Source organism: Cervus elaphus, chromosome 12 (assembly GCF_910594005.1).
Source record: "Cervus elaphus chromosome 12, mCerEla1.1, whole genome shotgun sequence".
NCBI classification, from domain to species: Eukaryota; Metazoa; Chordata; class Mammalia; order Artiodactyla; family Cervidae; genus Cervus; species Cervus elaphus.
Window position 1 is genome coordinate 384,667 of NC_057826.1, and position 27,448 is coordinate 412,114.

Here is a 27,448-nt window from a genome sequence, read left to right on the forward strand (position 1 = left end):
TGAAACTTCAAACTCTGGCCACCTGATGTGAAGAACTGACTGATTTGAAAAAACCCTGATGCAAGGAAAGACTGAAGGCGGGAGGAGAAAGGGACGACAGAGGATGAGATGGTTGGATGGCATCACTGACTCAATGGACAAGAGTTTGAGTAAACTCTGGGAGCTGGTGATGGACAGGGAGGCTTGGCATGCTACAGTCCATGGGGTTGCAGAGTCAGACATGACTGAGTGACTGAACTGAACTGAACAGATATTTTTGGTTTTCTTGACTGCTTCACAAAACAAGTATTTATTGAGTAATAGAGACCTGGTCTTTCCCCCAATATTCTTGAAATCATAATAATTCAATAATACTTTATAATTAGATAAAATACATAAATACACATGTAATTTTAAATACTCTAAAAGAAAAGGCTCCATTTTAAATAACCGTTAACATTTACTGTTATTGTGTTCAAATAACTGGAACTCTATTAATTAGCACTTCCACATTTTAAGCAAAAAATGATGTCTGGGAAAAAACATGAGGTACACTAAGTGACTTCTGAGTTAAAAAGAGAAAAAGTTAAATTATTCTGAGTGTGGTTATATAGTATAATTAATTATATTCTAATTTTTACAGAGCTAAGCAGTTTTCAACTAAAATATACTATTTTCTAACTGCCAAATAGCAATGTTTATTATAGTCAGACTATATATAATCCATAGATAATACAACTATATGAGAATAAAAACTTCAATAATAAAAAAATTGAGATCATCCTTAAATTTATTATACTGAGTGATAACAAAGACTTTATTTTCAATTTGTTTAAAAGTCCATCTAAAAGAAACTATAGCTTGGAGACTTCCCTGGCAGTCCAATGGTTAGGACCCTGTGCTTCCAATGCAGGGGTCATGGGTTTGATTTCTGGTTGGGGAACTAAGGTCCTGCATGCCATGAGGCATAGCCAAGAAATTAAAAGAAAAGAAATGAAAACAGAGAAACCATAGCTCATTTACGAAGAGTTCTACAAATAAAGCAAAACAATGTTCCCAGAAAAGTCGGGGACTAAACAAGGATACCCATTATCACTGTTATTATTTACCATGGCTCTAAAATTTCTGGCCAAACAGAAAGAGATGGGGGAGGGAAAAGCAAGAAACAGAAGAGATAGCTAGTAAAATAGAAGAGCTATATAGAGAAAAGGAAGAAAAAATACTTCCATTATTAACAAATGATATAAATGTGTACCCTGAAAAGCCAAGAGAAAAAACTGAAATATTTTTAGAAACTTAAAGTGGGTAAATGTAAGACAAATACTCAAAAATAAATAAATTTTCTATGTATCAGCGATGACTAATGAAAATAAAATGGAAAAAATGATCCAATCCACTATAGCAACAAAGTTCAGAAAAATTCTAGGAATAACATAATAAGCAGTTTCTGATTCTATCTGTAGAAAAATTAGGAAACCTTACTGAGATATCAAAAAATAAAAACAAAAAAGGCATTGTCTTGGATAGGAATACTGAAAATTATCAATTATTCTCAAATTTAACACAATTCTCAAAGGGATTTTAGTGCTCAAGACGAAATAATTCTAAAATTCACATGAACAATCACGTTAGAAGATCTAACAGGAGATAAGATTAAATTTATAATAAAATGAAAAAATACCTAGGAATAGTCTTAAAAGAAATATAAGATTTATATGAAGAAAGTATGGGAAAAAATTTTAATATTTATCTACTTATTTGGCTACACCAGATCTTAGTTGCAGCATGCAGGATCTTTAGTTGCAGCATGTAGGATCTGGTTCCCTGACCAGGAATCTAATTGGGGCCCCCTGCATTGGGAGCATGGATTCTTAGCCAATAGACCACCAGGGAAGTCACCTGAAAAAAAATTTTTAAGGTCTACAAAAGAAAACTTGAACAAGCGAGGGAAAATATACCATTTTCTCAGAGAGGAAGATTCAGCATCAAAGTCTCCCTAAATTAACCTATAATTTTTGTAATGTCACTAAAAATAACAACAGGAATTTTTAATAAGAACAGGCTGGTTCAAATTCCATCAAAATTCAGATGGAAAAATAAATCAGGAAGAATAGTTAACTAAGAAAATTTGGAAAAGAATAAGGAGGAGGAACTAGCTCTAGATATTAAATCATATTATAAATAATTAAAACAGTGATACTGTTGTATGACAAATGAATGTAATAGAATATGTTAATAATAAAGTCCAGAAGTAGACCCAAATACTTAAAGGGATTTAACCTAGGATAAAGGTGGCATTTCAATACAGTGGCGGGGGGAGATAAATTATTCAACCAACAGACAAAAGTAGGTAATTATCTGAAGAAAAAAAAGAAGGTGAGATCCAAACCTCACATCTTACACCAAGATATATTCCAAATGTGTCAAAGATTTCAATTTAAAAATAAAAAAAAATCATTAAGAAAAACCTTAGCGAAATAATAACAACAATAGTCTCATAGAATGATTTCTTTAAAAAATGACACAAAACACAAGGAGCCGTTAAAGAAAATATTAGTTAAGAATGAATACAGGACTTCGTCCAGTGGTTAGGAATCCACCTGCCAAAGCAGGGGACATGGGTTCAATCCCTGGTCTGAGAAGATTTCACATGTCATGGGGCAACTAAGCCCCTTGTGCTGAAACTACTGAGCCCTCATGCCAAGCCCATGCCCCACAACAAGAGAAGTCACTGCAATGAAAAGCCCACTCGCTGCAACTAGAGAAAGCCCGTGCACAGCAACAAAGACCCAGCACAGACAAAAATAAATAATTTCTTTTAAAAAAGAATGAATACACATAGTAAAAAATTTCTGCATGCAAAACCCGTTTTTATTTATAAAATTTATTTTTTTATATAAATTACATATTTCTTTGGCAAACAGTCTTCACACTATTTTACTCATAGCACATCTGGAAAGCCACACTACAGGATAAGTCTTAACAAGGTCTATATTTCCAAAGTAGCATGTGTCTACCAGGCACTGTAGAGGAAGATTAAAGAAAAGCCAGGATATGCTGAGGTGAAGAAGAGGGAAGGGGTAACATATGTTAGCAAAAGGCTAATGTGAAGGTAGAAATATGTTATCACACTGTGTCAGAGAAAGTATAGAAGAATGGTGACTATCCCAGTTTACCTTGGATTGAGGGATTTCTCAGACATGGGCTTTTCAGTGCTAAAACCAAGACCGTCCCAAGCAAATCTGGATGTCTGGTTACCCTAGCCGTGTAAATACAAAGTCAATTGGAATGTAAGCTGGTTTAAACTCTTGGAGGGCAATTTGACAAGGCCTATCAAGGATACCACAGGACTGGAAAAGGTCAGTTTTCATTCCAATCTCAAAGAAAGGCAATCCCAAAGAATGCTCAAACTACCGCACAATTGCACTCATCTCACACGCTAGTGAAGCAATGCTCAAAATTCTCCAAGCCAGGCTTCAGCAATACGTGAACCATGAACTTCCAGATGTTCAAGCTGGTTTTAGAAAAAGCAGAGGAACCAGAGATCAAATTGCCAACATCTGCTGGATCATCAAAAAAGCAAGAGAGTTCCAGAAAAATATCTATTTCTGCTTTATTGACTATGCCAAAGCCTTTGACTATGTGGATCACAATAAACTACAGAAAATTCTGAAAAAGATGGGCATACCAGACCACCTGACCTACCTCTTGAGAAATCTATATGCAGGTCAGGAAGCAACACTTAGAACTGGACATGGAACAACAGACTGGTTCCAAATAGGAAAAGGAGTACACCAAGGCTGTATATTGTCACCCTGCTTATTTAACTTATATGCAGAGTACATCATGAGAAACGCTGGGCTGGATGAAGCACAAGCTGGAATCAAGATTGCTGGGAGAAATATCAAGAATCTCAGATATGCAGATGACACCACCCTTATGGCAGAAAGTGAAGAGGAACTAAAAAACCTCTTGATGAAAGTGAAGGAGGAGAGTGAAAAGGTTGGCTTAAAGCTCAACATTCAGAAAATAAAGATCATGGCATCTGGTCCCATCACTTCATGGGAAATAGATGGGGAAACAGTGGCTGACTTTATTTTTTTGGGCTCCAAAATCACTGCAGATGGTGACTGCAGCCATGAAATTAAAAGACGCTTACTCCTTGGAAGGAAAGTTCTGACCAACCTAGATAGCATACTAAAAAGCACAGACATTACTTTGCCAACAAAGGTCTGTCTGGTCAAGGCTATGGTTTTTCCAGTGGTCATGTATGGATGTGAGATTTGGACTGTGAAGAAAGCTGAATGTCGAATAATTGATGCTTTTGAACTGTGGTGTTGGAGAAGACTCTTGAGAGTCCCTTGGACTGCAAGGAGATCCAACCAGTCCATCCTAAAGGAGATCAGTACTGGGTGTTCATTGGAAGGACTGATGCCGAAGCTGAAACTCCAGTACTTTGGCCACCTCATGCGAAGAGTTGACTCATTGGAAAAGACCCTGATGCTGGGAGGGGTTGGGGGCAGGAGGAGAAGGGGACGACAGAGGATGAGATGACTGGATGGCATCACAGACTCAATGGACATGAGTTTGAGTAAACTCCAGGAGTTTGTTATGGACAGGGCCTGGCGTGTTGCTGAACTGAACTGAACTGAACGGATCAAGGATACAAAATGCATACACTCCTGATGCAGCAATCCCCCTTCAAAAAATTACTCCACAGACACTTGCACACATACAAAATGACATTACTTGATCAATCACTGAAGCACTGATTTTAACAGCAAATGAGAAATTACCTCAAGTCCAGTAAACTAGGAAAACAGTCAAATAAATTATGGTAAATCCATATAATAAAACACTACATAGCACAAAAATGAAAACGTTCTTTATGTAGTTAACATGGAATGATCTAAAAAGTAAATTATTAACAGCAAAGAGGAAAGGTGCTGAACAACGGTTATAGAATATTACTATCTATGAAGAAAAGGAAGAATATTTACTTGAATTTGCCAGTATATGCATACACAAGAACCTGATAATACTGGTTGCCTCTGGGAGGGAAACAGGCTATCTAGAAGCCAGTATATGTCATCTGTTCAGTTCAGTTCAGTCACTCAGTCGTGTCCAACTCTTTGTGACCCCATGAACCACAGCACACCAGGCCTCGCTGTCCATCACCAACTCCCGGAGTCCACCCAAACCCACGTCCATCAGGTTGGTGATGCCATCCAACCATCTCATCCTCTGTCGTCCCCTTCTCCTTCTGCCCTCAATCTTTCCCAGCATCAGGATCTTTTCCAATGAGTCAGCTCTTCACATCAGGTGGCCAAACTATTGTAGCTTCAACATCAGTCCTTCCAATAAACACCCAGGACTGATCTTTAGAATGGACTGGTTGGATCTCCTTGCAGTCCAAGGGACTCTCAAGAGTTTTCTCCAACACCACAGTTCAAAAGCATCAATTCTTCGGTGCTCAGCTTTCTTTTTTTTTTTTTTCAGCTTTCTTTATAGTCCAACTCTCACATCCATACATGACCACTGGAAAAACCATAGCCTTGACTAGACGGACCTTTGTTGGCAAAGTAATGTCTCTGCTTTCCAGTATGCTATCTAGGTAGGCAGGAGCAGTGGCCAAGAGGAGCTACCCCGCATCAGAAGTAAGAGTATATTTCATAGTTTCCCCTTTTGTGTATCTTGAATTTTGAACCATATGAATATATTATCTATTAAAAATAAAATTTGACAATAGAAAATAATAAGTAGGCATGAAAATATTTTTAAAAGGAGAGCAATGAGTTTGGTATTTACAAGCCTTGTTGGGTATTAAAATACATAAAGTTAAATAACTTAAAAGAAGATTGTATTTAAGTTATATAACTTAGAAGAATATCAAAACAAATCCACAGATTTATGGAATAAAACATAGCCTAAAAACAGATCTCCAGACATACTAAAAACAACATATGACAAAGGAAATCATACATCAGCTGGAGATAGATTTATTCTCTAAAAAACTGGCAGAAGTCTAAAAATGGGGAAAGAACAGTGAATTTTACATTTTCTGTGACGGTTATTTGAAGTATGGATAAAAACTGCTGGCACCATTGCTCACCAAGTTTGTGTTCAATAAACAGAGATGTTTATGACTTTAAAAAAAACTGGTGGAAACTTATTTCTAAGACAAAAATAAATTTTTATCTTCAACTGTTAACATATACCACATACAAAATGAATATCTGCAGAATAAAAAACTTATTTGATATCTAAATGGGAAAGGACTTTCCTGAACATAAAAGCAGTAAAAGAAAAAGAAGTGATTCGCTTAACAATGTAAAAATTCAAAACTTATGTCTCCAAAAAATATAAGCCAGATAAACATCTGAGGAAACAATGTGACAAACTGGATATGTGACAATGGGACAAAAAGGATAATATAGCTATTATATAGAGATATCAGGCAAGTTGACAAGAAAAACAGTAAGACTCCCAGTAGAAAATGGGGAAAGGGTAAAACTAAGTCATAGAAAAGGACATGTAAAATGCTAATAAATTTAAAAAGATTCAAACCTACTAGTAATCTAATAAAAATGCAAATTAAACCAAGATCCTATTTTTCATCTATTAAGTTAGCACAAGACTTATTATTACTATACTGATGAGGATGCAGTGAGACAAACACCTGGTGGGATTTTTAAACTTGTACTTTTATGGGAAGCAACTAACAATAGGCATCATGGCCTTTAAAAACATTCATGTTTCATTAATATCATAAAATCCACGTCTGATAATTTACATTAAGAAAAATTATCTAGGGAATTCCATGGCTGCCCATGGCTAGGACTCTGCACTTTCACGGTCGAGAAACAAAGACCCTGCAAGCAGCATGGTGCAGCCAAAAAACGAAAGAAAACTGTCTAAAAAGTGGAGAAAGATTTATTTTTAAAAAGATGTTTATTAAGGTGCTACAAGAGTAGCAAACTATAAATTTTTTTTAATTTAAAGGGAGATGGTTAAACAGACAATAAGAATAAATGCCAATACAGCCATTACAGACATAATATCAAATAAGGTTTTTCAAAATGGAGAACTGCCCATACAATAATAAACAGAAAATCAAGAGACAGACTCTCTGCTGTCTGACCTCAACTCTACTTAATGTGTACATGGAAGTCACTTCAGTCATGTTCAACTCTTTGCAACCCTTTGGACTTCTGTGTCCATGTGTCTGGTTTCTCAACCACCAGGCTTCTCTGTCCATGAGATTCTCCAGACAAGAATACTGGAGTTGGTTGCCATGCCCTCCTCCAGGGGAATCTTCCCAACCTAGGGATGGAACCCACATCTCTTACATCTCCTGCATTGGCAGATGGATTCTTTACCACTAGTGCCACCTGGGAAGCCCACTTAATGTGTGTATCTGTATAAAACTAGCAAGAAATGTACTAATGTTGATGGTGGTTATCTGAGTGGTGGGTTTGCTTACAATTTAAATTTTTTTTATTCTTTTTGTTAGTATTTTCCATTTTGACAAACCAGATGCGTTACATTTATTATAAAATAAGAACAAGAAAAATAAGCAAAAATTCACGCTATTTTCAGAAGATTTGGGAACATACTGAGAAAGAAAAACAGCACAGTGATTAAGAGTTTGGACTCTCAGAATTGGTTTCAAATTACCTTCACTACTTAAACAATACAGGGTGAATTATTTAACTCTCTGAACCTGTTTCTTCAATTGTAAAATGAGGCTAATACTATTTTTCTATCTTACAGAGTTGTGAGAATCAAATGAAATACTGTGAATGGCTTAGCTCATCAATGTCTTTCATTTGGCACATGTTCAATATCTAGTTCACCACTTAGTGTTCAATATTACATGCTCTGGTGGTTCCACAAAGACACACATCTACCTTTATTTTTGTTGTTATTTTGTTGTTACTGGAAAATATTAGACATATTTCCCCCAGATTCGTAAGCTCTCTTTGTATATTAAGGAAAATAGCTTTTGTCAAAAGTTTTTTCAAGTATATATTTTTCTTTTAACTTGGCTTATATTTCTATTTCCAGGCACAGGTTTAAAATAGTTTTGGTAGTCATATTATCAATCTTTTCCTTATGCTTCTGCATTTTGCAGGACAACCATTTCTTGAAGGAAAATAAAAACACATCTGTTATCTTTTCTAGTCAAGTGAATCACTGGGAGTTACTTTTTAATTTCTATTTCCAGGAGGCGGTCCTAAGATGGAGGAGGACTACAATGGGGAGACCACTTTCTCCCCCACAAATTCATTGAAAGAACATTTGAACGCTGAGTAAATTCCACAAAACAACTTCCGAACGCTGGCAGAGGACATCAGGCACCCAGAAAGGCAGCCCACTGTCTTCGAAAGGAGGTAGGACAAAATATAAAAGATAAAAAGAGAGACAAAAGAGGTAGGGACGGAGATCCATCCCCGGAAGGGAATCGTAAAAGAGAAAGGTTTCCAAACACCAGGAAACACTCTCTTCAGCGGGTCTGTGGCAAGCCTTGGAATCTCAGAGGGCAAAATAACCGGGAGGAAAAATAAATAAATAATTAAAACCCACAGATTACGTGCCTAACAGCAACTCCCAGTGGAACAGCAGCCCAGACACTTGCATCCCCCACTAGCAAGCAGGAGAGTGACAGGGAGGAGTGGACTGCATTGCTTAGGCTAAGGACCAGGCCTGAATGCCCTGAGGGCAATCTGAGGGAACTAGCTTGAGATAGTCGGAGAAGGCAATGGCACCCCACTCTAATACTCTTGCCTGGAAAATCCCATGGACAGAGGAGCCTGGTAGGCTGCAGTCCACGGGGTCGCTAAGAGTCGGACACGACTGAGCGACTTCACTTTCACTTCTCACTTTCATGCATTGGAGAAGGAAATGGCAACCCACTCCAGGGTTCTTACCCGGAGAATCCCAGGGATGGGGGAGCCTGGTGGGCTGCCGGTCTATGGGGTCGCACAGAGTTGGACACGACTGAAGCGACTTAGCAGCAGCAGCAGCAGCTTGAGATAGTAACCCAGACTGTGGGACAGCTATCCCGTGAAAAGCCTTAACCTAAGACACTGCAAGGCCCGCTCACAGAACAAAGGACTGAGCAGAGCTAGCCGGCTGCAGACTGGCCCATCACCCGCCGGAGACAGACAGGCAAGGGCAGCCCGAGTCGGAAGGGGGCAATCGCGGCCCCAGAGAGGTATCCCATACCAAACTGCAAGCAGACTTCGTTGCTAACCAAGACTTATTGGGATTCTGGATGGTCGACATCCTCTGGGAGGGTCGCGGCCAAAGATCAGCTCCCCAGAAAAGACACACAGCACACCTGAGAAGGCGTGCCCATTGTACACCCAGAAAACCGAGTGGCTGAGACGGGGGAGGTGATAAGTTGCAGCCTTCAACTGGGGGTGACTGTGCTCACCAGGCACCTGGTCACCTGAGCTGCTCAGACCTGGGATGGGCACAGAACGCAGGCCCAACCAACTCTGCGCCTTTGTGGAGTACCCGAGAACCTGAACCTGAGCGGCTTAGACCTGGGGAATGCATGCAACCCAGGGCCAGCATCAGACAGTTCCCGGCAGAGCAACCTAGAGCCTGAGCAGTGTAGACTGGGAAAGCACACACGCCATGAGTGGGGGCAAACCCAGTGTGGCTGAGACACTAGGAGCACTCCCCACACACATCAGTGATATTTGTTTGCAGTGCTCCTCCCTCCCCACAGCACGGCTGAACAAGCGAGCCTAAATAAGTGACCACCACCACCCTGCCTTGTGTCAGGGCGGAAATTAGACACTGAAGAGACCAGTAAACGGAAGAAGCTAAAATAAACAGAGGGAACCGCTTTGGAAGTGACAGGTGCAACAGATTAAAACCCTGTAGTTACCACCGACTATGTAGGAAGGGGCCTATAGACCTTGAGAAGTACAAGCCGGACCAAGGAACTACCTGAAAATGAATTGACCGCACACTGTGCACAACAGATCCAGAGAAAGTCCTAGATACTATTATCATTTTTTTTTTTTTACTATTATCATTTTTTAAATTAAAAAAAAATTTTTTTTTACTTTTAAGTCCCCTATTACTCCTTTAATTTTCATTTTTATAACCTACTATTACCTTGAAAATAAAAAGACCCTATTTTTAAAGCAAACGTCACATATATATTTCATAATTTTTGTGACTTTGTTTTTTTGTTGTTGTTGTTTTGTTTTGCTTTCTTTTAATATTGTATTTTTGAGAATCTACCCTCTACTCTATATTTGTAATCTTTGCTTTTTGGTATTTGTTATCAACTTTCTACCTTTAAGAACCCAATCTTCAGTACCCATTTTTACATGGGAGCGAGATCACTGGCCTGATTGCTCTCTCTCCCTTTTGACTCGCCTTTTTCTCCACCAAGTCGCCTCTATCTCCCCCCTCCCCCTTTTCTTCTCTACCCAACTCAGTGAATCTCTTTGTGTGTTCCGGGCTGTGGAGAACACTTAGGGAACTGATTACTGGCTGGATCTGTCTCTTTTCCTGTTGATTCCCCCTTTTATCCTCCTGACCACCTCTGTCTCCTTCCTCCCTCATCTCTTCTCTGTGTAACTCTGTGAACATCTCTGAGGGATCCAGACTGTGGAGAGGACATAGGGAAGTGATTACTGGCTAGCTTGCTCTCTCCCCTTTTGATTCCCCCTCTCCCCCTCCTGGTCACCTCTATCTCCCTCCTGCCTCTCCTCTTCTCCATGTAACTCTGTGTACCTATCTGGTGTCCCTCACTGTGGAGAAACTTTTCATCATTAACCTAGATGTTTTATCATCGGTGCTGTATAAACGGAGAAGTCTTGAGGCTACTGTAAGAATAAGACTGAAAACCAGAGGCAAGAGGCTTAAGTCCAAATCCTGAGAACACCAGAGAACTCCTGAATCCAGGGAACATTAATCGATAGGAGCTCATCAAACACCTCCATACCTACACTGAAACCAAGCACCACCCAAGGGCCAACAAGCTTCAGAGCAAGACATACCACACAAATTCTCCAGCAACACAGGAACATAACCCTGAGCCTCAATATACACGCTGACCAAAGTCACACACAAAACCCACCGACATCTCAAAACTCATTACTGGACACCTCACTGCACTCCAGAGAGAAGAAATCCAGCTCCACCCACCAGAACAATGACACAAGCTTCCCTAACCAGGAAACCTTGACAAGCCACCCATCCAACCCCACCCACAGCGAGGAACCTCCGCACTAAAGAGGAACCACAAACTGCCAGAATACAGAAAGGCCACCCCAAACACAGCAACATAAATAAGATGAAAAGGCAGAGGAAATACCCCACAGGTAAAGGAACAGGATAGATGCCCAACAAACCAAACAAAAGAGGAAGAGATAGGGAATCTACCTGGTAAAGAATTCCGAATAATGATGGTGAAAATGATCCAAAATCTTGAAAACAAATTGGAGTTACAGATAAATAGCCTGGAGACAAGGAAAGAGAAGATGCAAGAAAGGTTTAACAAGGACCTAGAAGAAATAAAAAAGAGTCAATATATAATGAATAATGCAATAAATGAGATAAAAAACACTCTGGAGGGAACTGACAGTAGAATAACGGAGGCAGAAGATAGGATAAGTAAGGTAGAAAACAGAATGGTAGAAATAAATGAAACAGAGAGGAAAAAAGAAAAAAAAAATTAAAAGAAATGAGGACAACTTCAGAGACCTCTGGAACAATGTTAAACGCCCCAACATTTGAATCATAGGAGTCCCAGAAGAAGAAGACAAAAAGAAAGACCATGAGAAAATACTTGAGGCGATAATAGTTGAAAACTTCCCTAAAATGGGGAAGGAAATAATCACGCAAGTCCAAGAAAACCCAGACAGCCCCAAACACGATAAACTCAAGGTGAAACACCCCAAGACACATATTAATCAAATTAACAAAGATCAAACACAAAGAACAAATGCTAAAAGCAGCAAGGGAAAAACAACAAATAACACACAAGGGGATTCCCATAAGAATAATAGCTGATCTTTTAATAAAAACGCTTCAAGCCAGAAGGGAATGGCAAGACATACTTAAAGTGATGAAAGAAAATAAGTTACAGCCCAGATTACTGTACCCAGCAAGTATTTCATTCAAATATGAAAGAGAAATCAAAAGCTTTACAGACAAGCAAAAGCTGAAAGAATTCAGCACCACCAAACCAGCTCTCCAACAAATGCTAAAGGATCTCCTCTAGACAGAAAGGGTGTATAAACTCAAACCCAAAACAATAAAGTAAATGGCAATGGGATCATACTTATCAATAATTACCCTAAATTTAAATGGGTTGAATGCCCCAACCAAAAGACAAAGACTGGCTGAATGGATACAAAAACAAGACCCCTATATATGTTGTCTACAAGAGATCCACCTCAAAACAAGGGACACATACAGACGGAAAGTGAAGGGTTGGAAAAAGATATTCTATGCAAATAGAGACCAAAAGAAAGCAGGAGTAGCAATACTCATATCAGATAAAATAGACTTTAAAACAAAGGCTGTGAAAAGAGACAAAGATGGACACTACATAATGATCAAAGGGTCAATCCAAGAAGAAGATATAACAATCATAAATCTATATGCACCCAACATAGGAGTACTGAAATATATAAGACAAATGCTAACAAGTATGAAAGGGGAAATTAACAATAATAGTGGGAGACTTTAATACCCCACTCACACCTATGGATAGATCAACTACATAGAAAATTAACAAGGAAACCAAACTTTAAATGATACAATAGACCAATTAGACCTAACTGATATCTATAGGACATTTCACCCCAAAACAATGAATTTCACCTTTTTCTCAAATGCACATGGAACCTTCTCCAGGATAGATCACATCCTGGGTCATAAATCTAGCCTTGGTAAATTCCAAAAAATTGAAATCATTCCAAGCATCTTTTCTGACCACAATGCAGTAAGATTAGATGTCAATTACAGTAGAAAAACTATTAAAAATTCCAACATATGGAGGCTGAACACCACACTGCTGAATAACCAACAAATCACAGAAGAAGTCAAAAAAGAAATCACAAATGAAAATGAAAACACAACAACCCAAAACCTATGGGACATTGTAAAAGCAATGCTAAGGGGAAGGTTCACAGCAATTCAGGCTTACCTCAAGAAACAAGAAAAAAGTCAAATAAATAACCTAACTCCACACATAAAGCAACTTGAAAAGGAAGAAATGAAGAACCCCAGGGTTAGCAGAAGGAAAGAAATCTTTAAAATTAGGGCAGAAATAAATGCAAAAGAAGCAAAAGAGACCATAGCAAAAATCAACAAAGCCAAAGCTGGTTCTTTGAGAAGATAAATAAAATTGACAAACCATTAGCCAGAGTGAACAAGAAACAAAGGGAGAAATATCAAATCAACAAAATTAGAAAGGAAAATGGAGAGATCACAACAGACAACACAGAAATACAAAGGATCATAAGAGACTATTATCAGCAACTATACGCTAATAAAATGGAAAACTTGGGAAAAATGGACAAATTCTTAGAAAAGTACAACTTTCCAAAACTGAACCATGAATAAATAGAAAATCTTAACAGACCCATCACAAGCACGGAAATTGACACTGTAATCAGAAATCTTCCAACAAACAAAAGCCCAGGACCAGATGGCTTCACAGCTGAATTCTACCAAAAATTTAGAAAAGAGCTAACACCTATCCTACTCAAACTCTTCCAGAATATTTCAGAGGTAGGTAAACTTCCAAACTCATTCTATGAGGCCACCATCACCCTAATACCAAAACCTGACAAAGATGCCACATAAAAAAACTACAGGCCAATATCACTGATGAACATAAGATGCAAAAATACTTAACAAAATTCTAGAAAACAGAATCCAACAACATTATTAAGAAGATCATACATCATGACCAAGTGGGCTTTATCCCAGGGATTGAAGGATTCTTCAATATCCACAAGTCAATCAATGTAATACACCACATTAACAAATCGAAACATAAATATATGATTATCTCAAAAGATGCAGAGAAAGCCTTTGACAAAATTCAACATCCATTTATGATTAAAAAAAAAAAAACCCTCCAGAAAGCAGGAATAGAAGGAACATACCTCAACATAATAAAAGCTATATATGACAAACCGAGAGCAAACATCCTCAATGGTGAAAAATTGAAAGCATTTCCCCTAAAGTCAGGAACAAGACAAGGGTGCCCACTCTCACCGCTACTATTCAACATAGTTTTGGAAGTTTTGGCCACAGCAATCAGAGCAGAAAAAGAAATAAAAGGAATGCAGATTGGAAAAGAAGCAGTAAAACTCTCACTGTTTGCAGATGGCATGATCCTCTGCATAGAAAATACTAAAGACTCCACCAGAAAATTACTAAAGCTAGTCAATGAATATAGTAAAGTTGCAGGATATAAAATCAACACATAGAAATCCCTTGCATTCCTATACACTAACAATGAGAAAACAGAAAGAGAAATTAAGAAAACAATTCCATTCACCATTGCAATGAAAAGAAAAAAATACTTAGGAATATATCTACCTAAAGAAGCAAAAGACCTATATATATGAAACTATAAAACACTGGTGAAAGAAATCAAAGAGGATACAAATAGATGGAGAAATATACCGTGTTCATGGATCAGAAGAATCAATATAGTGAAAATGAGTATGCTACCCAAAGCAATCTATAGATTCAATGCAATCCCTATCAAGCTACCAACGGAATTCTTCAGAGAACTAGAACAAATAATTTCACAATTTGTATGGAAATACAAAAAACCTTGAATAGCCAAAGCAATCTTGAGAAAGAAGAATGGAATTGGAGGAATCAACCTGCCTGACTTCAGTCTCTACTACAAAACCACAGTCATCAAGACAGTATGGTACTGGCACAAAGACAGAAATATAGATCAATGGAACAAAATAGAAAGCCCAGAGATAAATCCATGCACTTATGGACACCGTATCTTCAACAAAGGAGGCAAGAACATACAATTGGGGAAAAGACAATCTCTTTAACAAGTGGTGCTGGGAAAACTGGTCAACCACCTGTAAAAGAATGAAACTAGAACACTTTCTAACACCATACACAAAAATAAACTCAAAATGGATTAAAGATCTAAATGTAAGACCAGAAACTATAAAACTCCTAGAGGAAAACATAGACAAAACACTCCCCAACATAAACCACAGCAGGATCCTCTATGGCCCACCTCCCAGAGTAATGGAAATAAAAGCAAAAATAAACAAATGGGTCCTAATTAAAATTAAAAGCTTCTGAAAAAAAAATTAAAAGCTTCTGCTCAACAAAGGAAACTATAAGCAAGGTGAAAAGACAGCCTTCAGAACAGGAGAAAATAATAGCAAATGAAGCAACAGACAAAGAATTAATCTCAAAAATATCCAAGCAACTCCTGCAGCTCAATTCCAGAAAAATAAACGACCCAATCAAAAAGTGGGCCAAAGAACTAAACAGACATTTCTCCAAAGAAGACATACAAATGGCTAACAAACACATGAAAAGATGCTCAACATCACTCATTATCAGAGAAATGCAAATCAAAACCACAATGAGGTACCATTTCACACCAGTCAGAATGGCTGCTATCCAAGAGTCTACAAGCAATAAATGCTGGAGAGGGTGTGGAGAAAAGGGAACCCTCCTACACGTTGGTGGGAATGCAAACTAGTACAGCCACTATGGAGAACAGTGTGGAGATTCCTTAAAAAACTGGAAATAGAACTGCCATATGACCAAGCAATCCCACTGCTGGGCATATACACCAAGGAAACCAGATCTGAAAGAGACACGTGTACCCCAATGTTCATCGCAGCACTGTTTATAATAGCCAGGACATGGAAGCAACCTAGATGCCCATCAGCAGACGAATGGATAAGAAAGCTGTGGTACATATACACAATGGAATATTACTCGGCCATTAAAAAGAATACATTTGAATCAGTTCTAATGAGGTGGATGAAACTGGAGCCTATTATACAGAATGAAGTAAGCCAGAAAGAAAAACACCAATACAGTATACTAACGCATATATCGGAATTTAGAAAGATGGTAACGATAACCCTGTATGCGAGACAGCAAAAGAGACACTCTTTTGGACTCTGTGGGAGAGGGGGAGGGCAGGATGATATGGAAGAATGGCACTGAAACATGTAAATTATCATATTTGAAACGAATCACCAGTCCAAGTTCGATGCATGATACAGGGTGCTCAGGGCTGGTGCACTGGGATGAACCAGAGGGATGGGATGGGGAGGAAGGTGGGAGGGGGGTTCAGGATGGGGAACACATGTACACCCATGGCACATTCATGTCAATGTATGGCAAAACCAATACAATATTGTAAAGAAAATAAATAAATAAATAAAACTGAAAAAAAATAAAGAAAAATTTCTATTTCCCATTCTTCTCTTACAAGGTCACTTAGGATAACTATTCTCTCCTTTACTAATTCCTTAATATCTTCATGGTCTCACCTTTTCAGTTTCATTTTTCTTCCTAACCTTACCAGTTTCTTATCTCAAAAAGCATAACAAGTTCAAAGGAGTTCTATGAATAGAGATTCAGTTCAGTTCAGTCACACAGTTGTGTCCGACTCTTTGCAACCCCATGAACCTCAGCACACCAGGCCTCCCTGTCCATCACCAACTCCCAGAGTCTACCCAAACCCATGTCCATTGAGTCGGTGATGCCATCCAACCATCTCATCCTCTGTCGTCCCCTTCTCCTCCTGCCCTCAACCTTTCCCAGCATCAGGGTCTTTTCAAATGAGTCAGCTCTTCGCATCAGGTGGCCAAAGTATTGGAGTTTCAGCTTCAACATCAGTCCTTCCAATGAACACCCAGGACTGATCTCCTTGAGGATGGACTGGTTGGATCTCCTTGCAGTCCAAGAGACTCTCAAGAGTCTTCTCCAACACCACCATTCAAAAGCATCAATTCTTCGGCGCTCAGTTTTCTTTATAGTCCAACTCTCACATCCATACATGACTACTAGAAAAACCATAGCCTTGACTAGATAGACCTCTGTCGGCAAAGTAATGTCTCTGCTTTTTAATACAAAGACCTAGAATATGGATATTCAAACTTAAGTGGTGGATTATCTATAAGTCACGGGACCATGAAGCAATAGTTCACCAAAATTAAATACACAACTTTGTGCTAAGGCAGGTAACAATGCATTTCAAGTTAAGGAAAACCATATAGGAGGTACAAAAGGAACAAGAAAAAATTATGGGAAAAAAATTTGAAGGTAAAAAAACTACACTATATAAATTAGACTCATTAATTCTTATATTGAAGAAAGGTCATTTTATTTCAGCAGCTAAATCCCATACTTTCAATAGTTAATGCTCCCTGTGAACATGTGGAAGCCACTGAAGTGGAAAATATAGTATTGGGACTAGACAGTGAATAAGCCTGAAACAAGGGAGCCTCTCACGGATTAGCCCTAACACAACACCAAGTCCATGTTTGTTTGTCTTTTAAAATATAACTTTAATTTCTTAAGCCAAAGTAGCCACATTATAAACAATTTGGAAAAGAAAGAGGGGAATCCTCTTTCTAATCCTCCAATCCTAATAAAATTACTAATAGTTTATTTCCTTATTATTATGTATTTTAAAAATAATATCACAGTAATAAAAAAAATCCCATTTCTTCTCTGTAAGGATAGTCTAGCATAATATTGCTAAATGCATGGGTTCTGGAATTAGACTGACCCAGTTAAAATCCTGCTGCTCCCCACTTAATAAAAGTTTGTGTGACTTTGGGGAAATTACTTCATCTACCTACCCATGTGTTCCCTCCCTGTTGTTTGACCTGAGGCCAGTCTATGGTGGAGGTGATGAGGATAACGGCAACCTCCTTCAGAAGGGTTGTGCACGTACTGCCGCACTCAGTGCCCCTGACCCTGCTGCAGGCCACCACTGACCCACACCTCCACCAGAGATGCCACGACACTCACAGGCAAGTCTGGGTCAGTCTCTTGTGGGATCACTGCTCCTTTCTCCTGGGTCCTGGTGTGCTCACGGTTTTGTTTGTACCCTCTAAGAGTCTGTTTCCCAGTCCTGTGTAAGTAATGGCCACTCTGTGGTGGGGTTAATGGTGACCTCCTCCAAGAGGTGCCCATCAAAACAGAACCCAGTTTCCCCCCTCAGTCAGTCTCTCCCATCAGGAAGCTTCCATAAGCCCCTTATCCTTATCCATCAGAGGGCAGACAGAATGAAATCCACAATCACAGAAAACTAATCAAACTGATCACATGGACCAAAGCCCTGTCTAACTCAATGAAACTATGAGTCATGCCGTGTAGGGCCACCCTATAGGGATGGGTCACTATGGAGAGTTCTGACAAAATGTGGTCCACTGGAGTAGGGAATGGCAAACCACTTCAGTACTCTTGCCTCATGAAGCCCAGGAACAGTATGAAAAGGCAAAAAGATAGGACACTGAAAGATGAACTCCCCAGGTCGGTAGGTGCCCAATATGCTACTGGAGAACAGTGGAGAAATAACTCCAGAAAGAATGAAGAGACAGAGCCAAAGCAAAAACAACACGCAGTTGTGAATGTGACTAGTGATGGAAGCAAAGTCTGATGCTGTAAAGAACAATATTGCATAGAAACCTGGAATGTTAGGTCCATGAATCAAGGTAAACTGGAAGTGGTCAAACAGGAGATGGCAAGAGTGAAAATTGACATTTTAGGAATCAGTGAACTAAAATGGACTGGAATGGGTGAATTCAACTCAGATGACCATTATATCTACTACTGTGGACAAGAATCCCTTAGAAGATATGGAGTAGCCATCACAGTCAATAAAAGAGTCCAAAATGCAGTACTTGGATGCAATCTCAAAAACGACAGAATGATCTCTGTTCGCTTCCAAGGCAAACCATTCAATATCACAGTAATCCAAGTCTATGCCCCAATCACTAATGCTGAAGAAGCTGAAGTTGAGCGGTTCTATGAAGACCTACAAGACCTTCTAGAATGAACACCCAAAAAAGATGTCCTTTTCATTACAGGAATGCAACAGTAGAAAATCAAGAGACACCTAGAGTAACAGGCAAGTTTGGTCTTGGAGTACAAAATGAAGAAGGGCAAAAGCTAAAAGAGTTGTGCCGAGACAACATACTTGTCATAGCAAACACCCTCTTCCAACAACACAAGAGAAGACTCTACACATGGACATCACCAGATGGTCAACACCAAAATCAGACTGATTACATTCTTTGCAGCTGAAGATGGAGAAGCTCTATACAGTCAGCAAAAACAAGACCAGGAGCTGAATGTGGCTCAGATCATGAACTCCTTATTGCAAAATTCAGATCTAAATGGAAGAAAGCAGGGAAAATCACTAGACCATTCAAGTATGACCTAAATCTTATACAGTGGAAGTGACAAACAGATTCAAGGGACTAGATCTGATAGAGTGCCTGAAGAATGATGAACAGAGGTTTATGACACTGTACAGGAGGCAGCAATTAAGACCATCCCCAAGAAAAAGAAATGCAAAAAGGCAAAATGGTTGTCTGAGGAAGTGAAAGGCAAAGGAGAAAAGGAAAGATATGCCCATTTGAATGCAGAGTTCCAAAGAATAGCAAGGAGAGATAAGAAAGCCTTCCTTAGTGATCAATGATAAGAACTAGAGGAAAACAATAGAATGGGAAAGACAGATTTCTTCAAGAAAATTAGAGATCCCAAGGCAACATTTCATGCAAAGAAGGGCACAATATAGGACAGAAATGGTATGGACCTAACAGAAGCAGAAGATATCAAGAAGAGGTGGTACCAATACACAGAAGAAGTATATAAAAAAGATCTTAATGACCCAGATAACCATGATGGTGTGATCACTCACCTAGAGCCAGACATCCTGTAACGCGAAGTCAAGTGAGCCTTAGGAAGCATCACTACAAGCAAAGCTAGTGGAGGTGTTGGAATTCCAGTTGAGCTATTTCAAATCCTAAAAGATGATGCTGTGAAAGTGCTGCACTCAGTGAGTGAGTGAGTGAAAATCACTCAGTCGTGTCTGACTCTTTGAGACTCCATGGACTGTCCCTGGAATTCTCCAGGTCAGAATACTGGAGTGGGTAGCCTTTCCCTTCTCCAGGGGATCTTCCCAACCAGGGATCAAACCCAGGTCTCCCACATTGCAGGCAGATTCTTTACCAGCTGAGCCACAAGGGAAGCCCAACCACACTGGAATGGGTGGCCTTTCCCTTCTCAAGAGGACCTTCCAGACCCAGGAAGTGAACTGGGGTCTCCTGCATTGCAGGCAGGTTCTTTACCAACTGAGCTATCAGTGCTCAATATGCCAGCAAATCTGGAAAAATCAGCAGTGGCTATAGGACTTGAAAAGGTCCATTTTCATTCCAATCACAAAGAAAGGCAATGCCAAAGAATGTTCAAACTATCCCATAATTGCACTCATCTCACATGCTAGCAAAGTAATGCTCAAAATTCTCCAAGTCAGGCTTCAATAGTACATGAACCATGAACTTCCAGATGTTCAAGCTAGATTTAGAAAAGGCAGAGGAACCAGAGATCAAATTGCCAACATCTGCTGGATCATCAAAAAAGCAAGAGAGTTCCAGAAAAACATCTACTTCTGCTTCATTGACTACACCAAAGCCTTTGACTGTGTAGATTACAACGAACTGGAAAATTCTTCAAGAGATGGGAATACCAGACCACCTGACCTGCCTCCTGAAAAATGTATCTGCAGGTCAAGATGCAACAGCTAGAACCGGACATGGAACAACAGACTAGTTCGTTAAGTACGTTAAGGCTGAATATTGTCACTCTGTTTCTTTAACTTATATGCAGAGTACATCATGAGAAATGCCGGGCTGGATTAAACACAAGCTGGAATCAAGACTGCTGGGAGAAACACCAATAACCTCAGATATGCAGACGACACCACCCTTATGGCAGAAAAGTGAAGAACTAAAGAGTCTCTTGATGAAAGTGAAAGAGGAGAGTGAAAATGTTGGCTTAAAACTCAACATTCAGAAAACTTAGATCATTGCATCTGGTCCCATCACTTCATGGCGAATAGATGGGGAAACAATGGAAACAGTGACAGACTTTATTTTGAGGGCCTCCAAAATCACTGCAGATGGCGACTACAACCATGAAATTAAAAGACGCTTACTCCTTGGAAGAAAAGCTATGACCAACCTAGACAGCATATTAAAAAGCAGAGACATTACTTTGCCGACAAAGGTTCGTCTAGTCAAAGCTCTCGTTTTCCAGTAGACATGTATGGATGTGAGAGCTGGACTATAAAGAAATCTGAGTGCCGAAGAATTTATGCTTTTGAACTGTGGTACTGGAGAAGACTCTCAAGAGTCCTTTAGACTGCAGGAAGATCCAATCAGTCAATCCTAAAGGAAATCAGTCCCGAATATTCATTGGAAGGACTGATGCTGATGCTGAAACTCCAATACTTTGGCCACCTGATGCGAAGAACTGACTCACTAGAAAAGAACCCTGATTCTGGGAAAGATTGAAGGCAGGAGGAGAAGGGGACGACAGAGAATGAGATGGTTGGATGGCATCACCAATTCTAAGGACACGAGTTTGAGTAAACTCCGGGAGCTGGTGATAGACAGGGAAGCCTGGCGTGCTGTAGTCCATGGGGTCACATAGAATTGGACACGACTGAGCGACTGAACTGAACTGACCTGACCTATATACTTGATCTCTTTTTCCGTAAAATGGCAATGGTGATAATGATACCAATGTCATAAGATGACTGAAGATTAAATGAGATTAAGACACAGTGTTCAAAGGTGTCTATATTGAATGAAGTATACAAATCAGTGAAGTATACAAATTCAGTACCTTTCGGATAATTCTTTCTTGTGATCTGTTGCTAGTACACTGCTTTCCCTAAAGGCCTTTAGTTCATTTGATGTTACTTCATCATACTGTGGACAGCAAAAGAAATCACATTTTAAAAAATCAGCCATATCAATCATGCAATCAATAACATTTTTTTAAAAAGTAAATTGGCATTATATATAGCAACAGTCACAAAAGTATCTACAGACTCAGATCCATTCCGTTTCATAGGAAAAACTCACAAAATTTTGTATATACACACACACACAGAATTATCTATTTTTAGAGATACATACAGAAAGGAGACCTGGGTTTTTAAAATATAAGCTATGCTCATATTAGATAGTAAAACTGACTGATTTTATTCTCTTATTGATTTTTGAAATTTTCCCTAATGTGGTCATACAATGCTTTGGTTTAAAAAAAAAAAAAAGAAGAAGCAGCAGCCAAGAAAAGTGTTATTGATCTAAACTTTCTTAAAATCCTTGACATGAAAACTCCTAGGCATCCTGCAAGCTACAAATCAAAAATATGAAGTAAGCTGAACAAACTGTTTCCCCTTTAAAATTAAAGTGAAACATTTAGCTATGGAGTTACAAAAGAACTAAACATATATAAAGCTTTTCCAAAAGATTATGTTAAAGTTGACAGGCCTCAGATTCTGGTATCTATCACATAATATATTTACATAATATTCCATTAGGAAATTTCTATATATAGGTTGCAAGCCCACTCCAAACAATAATAATGTTTCCCAAATTACTTTCCAGATTTACCCTTGCTATTGCCATTAAAAGAGGTAACTTCTACTTAAAATTCCATGGTTGTATTATTTTAATTAGTTAATACTCAATATCAATCAATATTTGAAAGAACAAAATCCTTTATCATATAATCATACAATTTCTAGAGTCAACAGTCAATACAGGCATATGCTACTAACACATCAGAAAAAACACTGGCTTGGGCTGAAGCTGAGAAAATTTGGTTCCACTTTGCTAATATCTGGCTATGTGAACTAAGTCAGAGGTCTTACCTTCTTACCTCAGTCTTCTCATTTCTAAAACAGAGTAATTAATGATCTTCAAGGGCCTTTTAGTATACTCAATAATTATTATCAAATAATAACCATTCTACCACCATCTATGTCCCTGGAACACTCTAACAAGTCAAGGATTAGCATATTTGCTCATAATTAGATTCAGAACTTTGAACATGAACACAAGATAATACTGTGTTTTCTTGATGTTGTTTTGGCAGTTCCTGGGATCTTATTTCTCCGACCAAAGATTGAACCTGGGCCCTCAGCAATAAGAGTGCGGTGTCATGCTGGACTTCCAGGGAATCCCCTATACTGTGTCCTTTTTATTATATGACATTGAGCTGAACATAACAAGAGGTTGTTTCAAATTGGTGATGCTAAATTTGATCAGCTGGTTAAGCTGGTGTCTGCCAGATCCCTCCATTGTAAAGGTACAAGCAATGTTTGCCTTTGTAATTAATAAGTAATCTGTGAGGTGATCATTTTAGATAATGATTTTAGCATCCATTTATGACCTTTGCCCAAATCAACTATTTTACTGGGAGTGGTAACATGCAAATTTTCTACCCTATCATCCTTTCTACATTTATTACCTATTATTCTGAAAGGAAATTTTCCCTACCCCATCTTTTACTTCCCTCCTTCCCTCTTTCCTTTCTGCCTTTTTTCTTCCTTTTGCTCCTCTGTTCTTTTTTTCTTTATGCTTTTGGAGTATCACTGTGGAATTACGGATTTTTTTTTTATTTAAAATATTATAATCCATCACCATCATTATTCTTTTTGGATAAATTCTTATCCCAATTTTGCCTTGCATAAAGATTCTGAAGTAAATAAAAAACATGGCAAATGTGAGGCAGGATGACAAAAGCTAAAAAACTTACAGTATTGCATACATTTATTGAGGTATTATTCATAACATTTAACAAATAGTACAACAAGAAATTAATCAAATAGTATCTACACTGGCAGCAAAGAACTGGTAAATACTGTGTACTTATTATTCCCTTAATATTACTGATGAAAATTTTCAAGCTTTTTATTTTATTCATACAAAAATCTCAATTTCACTAATGTTACTAGTGTAAAAACAATGCCAAATGAGATAATGTTCAATAAAAATATGCCCTCTGGATTCCTTACTCTGGGTCACTGGAACTAACACATCACTAGTACATATTTTAAAGATTACACAGCTTTCAAATTTTTTTGAAACTGTATATTCTGTATAAACTGTATACCTTAATTTACTCTTACCTTTTCTATCAGAAAATGTTGGTCTTGTTCCCAAATAAAACTACCAATTTTTCTCCTTATTTCTATAGGAAGAAAAATAAATCCAATATTATTTTTCAAAAAGTAACTTTGTAGAATTCACTGAATTTTGTTTAGGTTTCAAATTTCTAGGTCTGCATTATTGCACTTGTATCACAAGTACCTAAGACACTTGTTTAAAATGAGGACTCCTATTGAACCAGATTGTTGAGGAGAAGCTGGGAACTTGCATTTCTAACAAACTCCAGATGATTCCAATGCATTATGTGAATCATTGTTCTAAACTGTTTTGGCTATGATATTTTCGTAAGGTGTCAGTGTGTTTAGGCCAAGCATTAATAAAGGTAATTGTCCAGTCAAAATAAAAGGCATAAAATTCCTGAATTTGTGAGTGCTTAAATAATTCAATAGTTCAGTTTGTTAAACGAAGGTAGGATGAGCAACATGTCTATTGGGCATGATAGTGTAGGAATTCTACAATGCTCAGCATGTCAAAGGACTGACATCATCTTAAATCAATGATCTCAGGTTTCCACAGTAGCCCACCACTCAAGGACAAAAAGTTAACATTCCTCTAGACCTAAGCTGTCAAGATTCCTCTAAACCTAAGCTACCTAGATAAATGTGGGTACATATGTGAAATGTTTAGTTAGTCCAACTTGAGATGTGCTGTACTTTTAAAATAAACACTGGATTTCAAATCCAGTAGCAAAAAATAGAATGCAAAAATTTATCAATAATTTTATCCTGAGTATATATTGAAATAATATTCTAGTTATGTTAAATAAAACATATTCTTAATATGAATTTCATCTTTTTTTATTAACTTGTGGGTATTAGGAAACTTAAAATTAGTATGTTGCTTACATTTGCCTTTCACGCTTCTATCCCAGTCTAGGTGAATAATAATGCATACTTTTAATTTTTAAAAAGGAGCATGTTTTCATTTAAAACGGATTTTTTTTTAAGTCGAATACATTCTAATATACGTTGTTAAACTCAAAGATGTGATAGGAGTGGTAACTTAGATCAGATAGTCATTCCATAATATAAGCTCCCTGAAGGTAGGTATTCACTGATTTTAAGTAAATCAATTCTCCTATCCAGTCATTAATTTATTTGCATAACCACTTAGAACAATTTATTTTTTAAGTTATAACTAGGTTTTGCCAGGACATCAACTATGGAAGAAAGCCAATCCTCGAAGTTCCCAAAGCTCTTCTACAGAAATATTTTTCAAGTTTGTTTTTTTAAAAATTTTTTTAAATTTGTACTATTTTCAGTCTGTCTTTCTAGGGATGGACACATACACATCAAGAAACACATCAAGAATTGGGTAATAATAAGATCTACAAAAATGGGATATTTAATGCTAGTTGATAAAATACAGGTAGGATTAGGACAGAACAGGCTAAGAATGTGTGTTCCTAGCAGGGAAAGCTGAAAGAACCAATCTCAGAAGCAATCTATTCATTTGCTCTTTACTTCATACGGTTGCTGAAGTAATTAATGTGTAAAAGTACTTTAAATAATATAAAAGCAATACAAATACATGGATTTATTATCACGATGAATCTTGAAATATCAGTGGGGAAGAAAAAAACAGAAAAAATAACGGTGAGAGTCAAAACTAGCTACGAGCATTTATTATAAACTCACAGGTCAGATTACTTAATATATTATCCTCAAAACAACTGGGGAGAAATTGCTGGAGGCCACAAAAATTAGTTAAGTGCTGGATTCTCGCCAGTGAACAATGTGAGGACAAATTTTTCATCAGTCTTATTCACCACTGAATCCCCAGCGCCTTGGTTGAAACGCAGCACACAGCAGGAGATCGGTGAATGTAAGACTGAATGATAAACAAATCAAGAATACACACCCAAGGCAATATGATCCAAAGTACATACTTTTCTGTTTATATTAAATGACATAAAACAAAAAGTTCTGATGAATAACAAATATCAGTAAAGTTGGATGACGTAACAGGATTTCGCGGTTTAACAGAGATGAAAGATCTTTGCTAACCTTTTTGCAGGCTTGCAGGAGGAAGAATGAAATGACCTAAAGCCACCGAGTTTTTTATTTCAGCATTGGCTACAGCAGAGAGATAGCAGGCGTGAAAAACTGTAGCATTATCTTCTATGTAATCAAGACTCTGATATATTCTAGGAGAAAGGAAATAATTTAGGTTATGAAATAAACAAAAATGTATTCAACATTTCAAAAGAACGAATAAATGAATGGAAACAGAATTATCTGTAGGTGATCTGGAGACTGGAGGGTGGGGAGTGAAGGGGTGAGAAACGGAGGGAGCCAGAACCGTGATCAGACCTCTGTTCTGTAAACATAACCCCACTGCAATGTTAAGAGGGCTCCCAGGTGGACAGATTGGAGTCGGAGCAACCTCTCAGAAAGTTCCTGTGATATCAGGGCAAGAGACAATTTACGGTGTGTACTAAAATAGTGGCAGCAAGAACAAAGAACATTTACAGGAGCACGGTACATGGTGTTTGACCTTGGATTAATCGGATTAATTAATAGATTAATGGGAGTAGGCGTTATTACTCAAAAAATTACCAACATTTTCAGAACACAACGTTTAAATACACAGGCAATCAGATTTGGTTTAAATATACTGAATAGGAGAGTTCTACAAGGCATCACAAGGGTGTGGGAGAGTCTGCTGGAAAAACACAACTTGAAGTCGGGAAAAGGCTTGAGGAGCAGGTAGGAGGCCAGGCCTTAGCCGCAGTAAAAAGGGACCGTGAGCTATTCCCGCGCCTGCCCCTCCCCCTCCCCGCACATCCAGACAGGACTGAAAATTTGCTCGTTTCCAGTCTCTTCCTATTATCAATATTTATTAGCCGACGGCGACTTCCAGCGACAACTCCTGGTTCCTCATGACCCAAAAGGTACCCCCAGGTGACCTTCAGGTACCTCAGCGTGTCTGGGTGTGAGGCATCGCAGCTGAACAAGAAGTCGGCGACCCTCGGGTCACTGATAGTCCCCCCTTCAGCCACTGTGGAGGCAAGAGCACAGGGTGAGCCCAGCAAATGCCCTGGGGCCAAGGTACCAGAGAGAGGAGCGGTGCTCTCCTCACCACCTCGCCCACCCCTTCTGCCCAACCTCCTACCCCAAAACTGCCTCAAGTCGTGGCTGACGCTGCCACTGAACCAGCCCCGCTGCCCTTGAAACATGGCGCTGCCTCACGCTCCTCACACGCGTGGACTTAGG

The 27,448-nt window shown here is 38.6% G+C and overlaps 1 protein-coding gene across 16 annotated transcripts in view; it reads right to left on the reverse strand.

Moving 5' to 3' along the window:
- Nucleotides 1-27,448, reverse strand: part of TERB2 (telomere repeat binding bouquet formation protein 2) — a 240,773-nt gene extending 213,325 nt beyond the window's left edge. For all 16 annotated transcript variants that reach the window (XM_043919097.1, XM_043919104.1, XM_043919091.1 and 13 more), the window contains exons 1-5: nucleotides 27,348-27,448; nucleotides 27,152-27,233; nucleotides 26,240-26,379; nucleotides 24,194-24,255; nucleotides 21,898-21,983 (exon numbers count right to left, since the gene is read on the reverse strand). In XM_043919097.1, coding sequence (XP_043775032.1) covers nucleotides 21,898-21,983; nucleotides 24,194-24,255; nucleotides 26,240-26,379; nucleotides 27,152-27,233; nucleotides 27,348-27,411 — 434 coding nt within the window. In that variant the 5' untranslated portion in view covers nucleotides 27,412-27,448. The remainder of the gene's footprint in view (nucleotides 1-21,897; nucleotides 21,984-24,193; nucleotides 24,256-26,239; nucleotides 26,380-27,151; nucleotides 27,234-27,347) is intronic.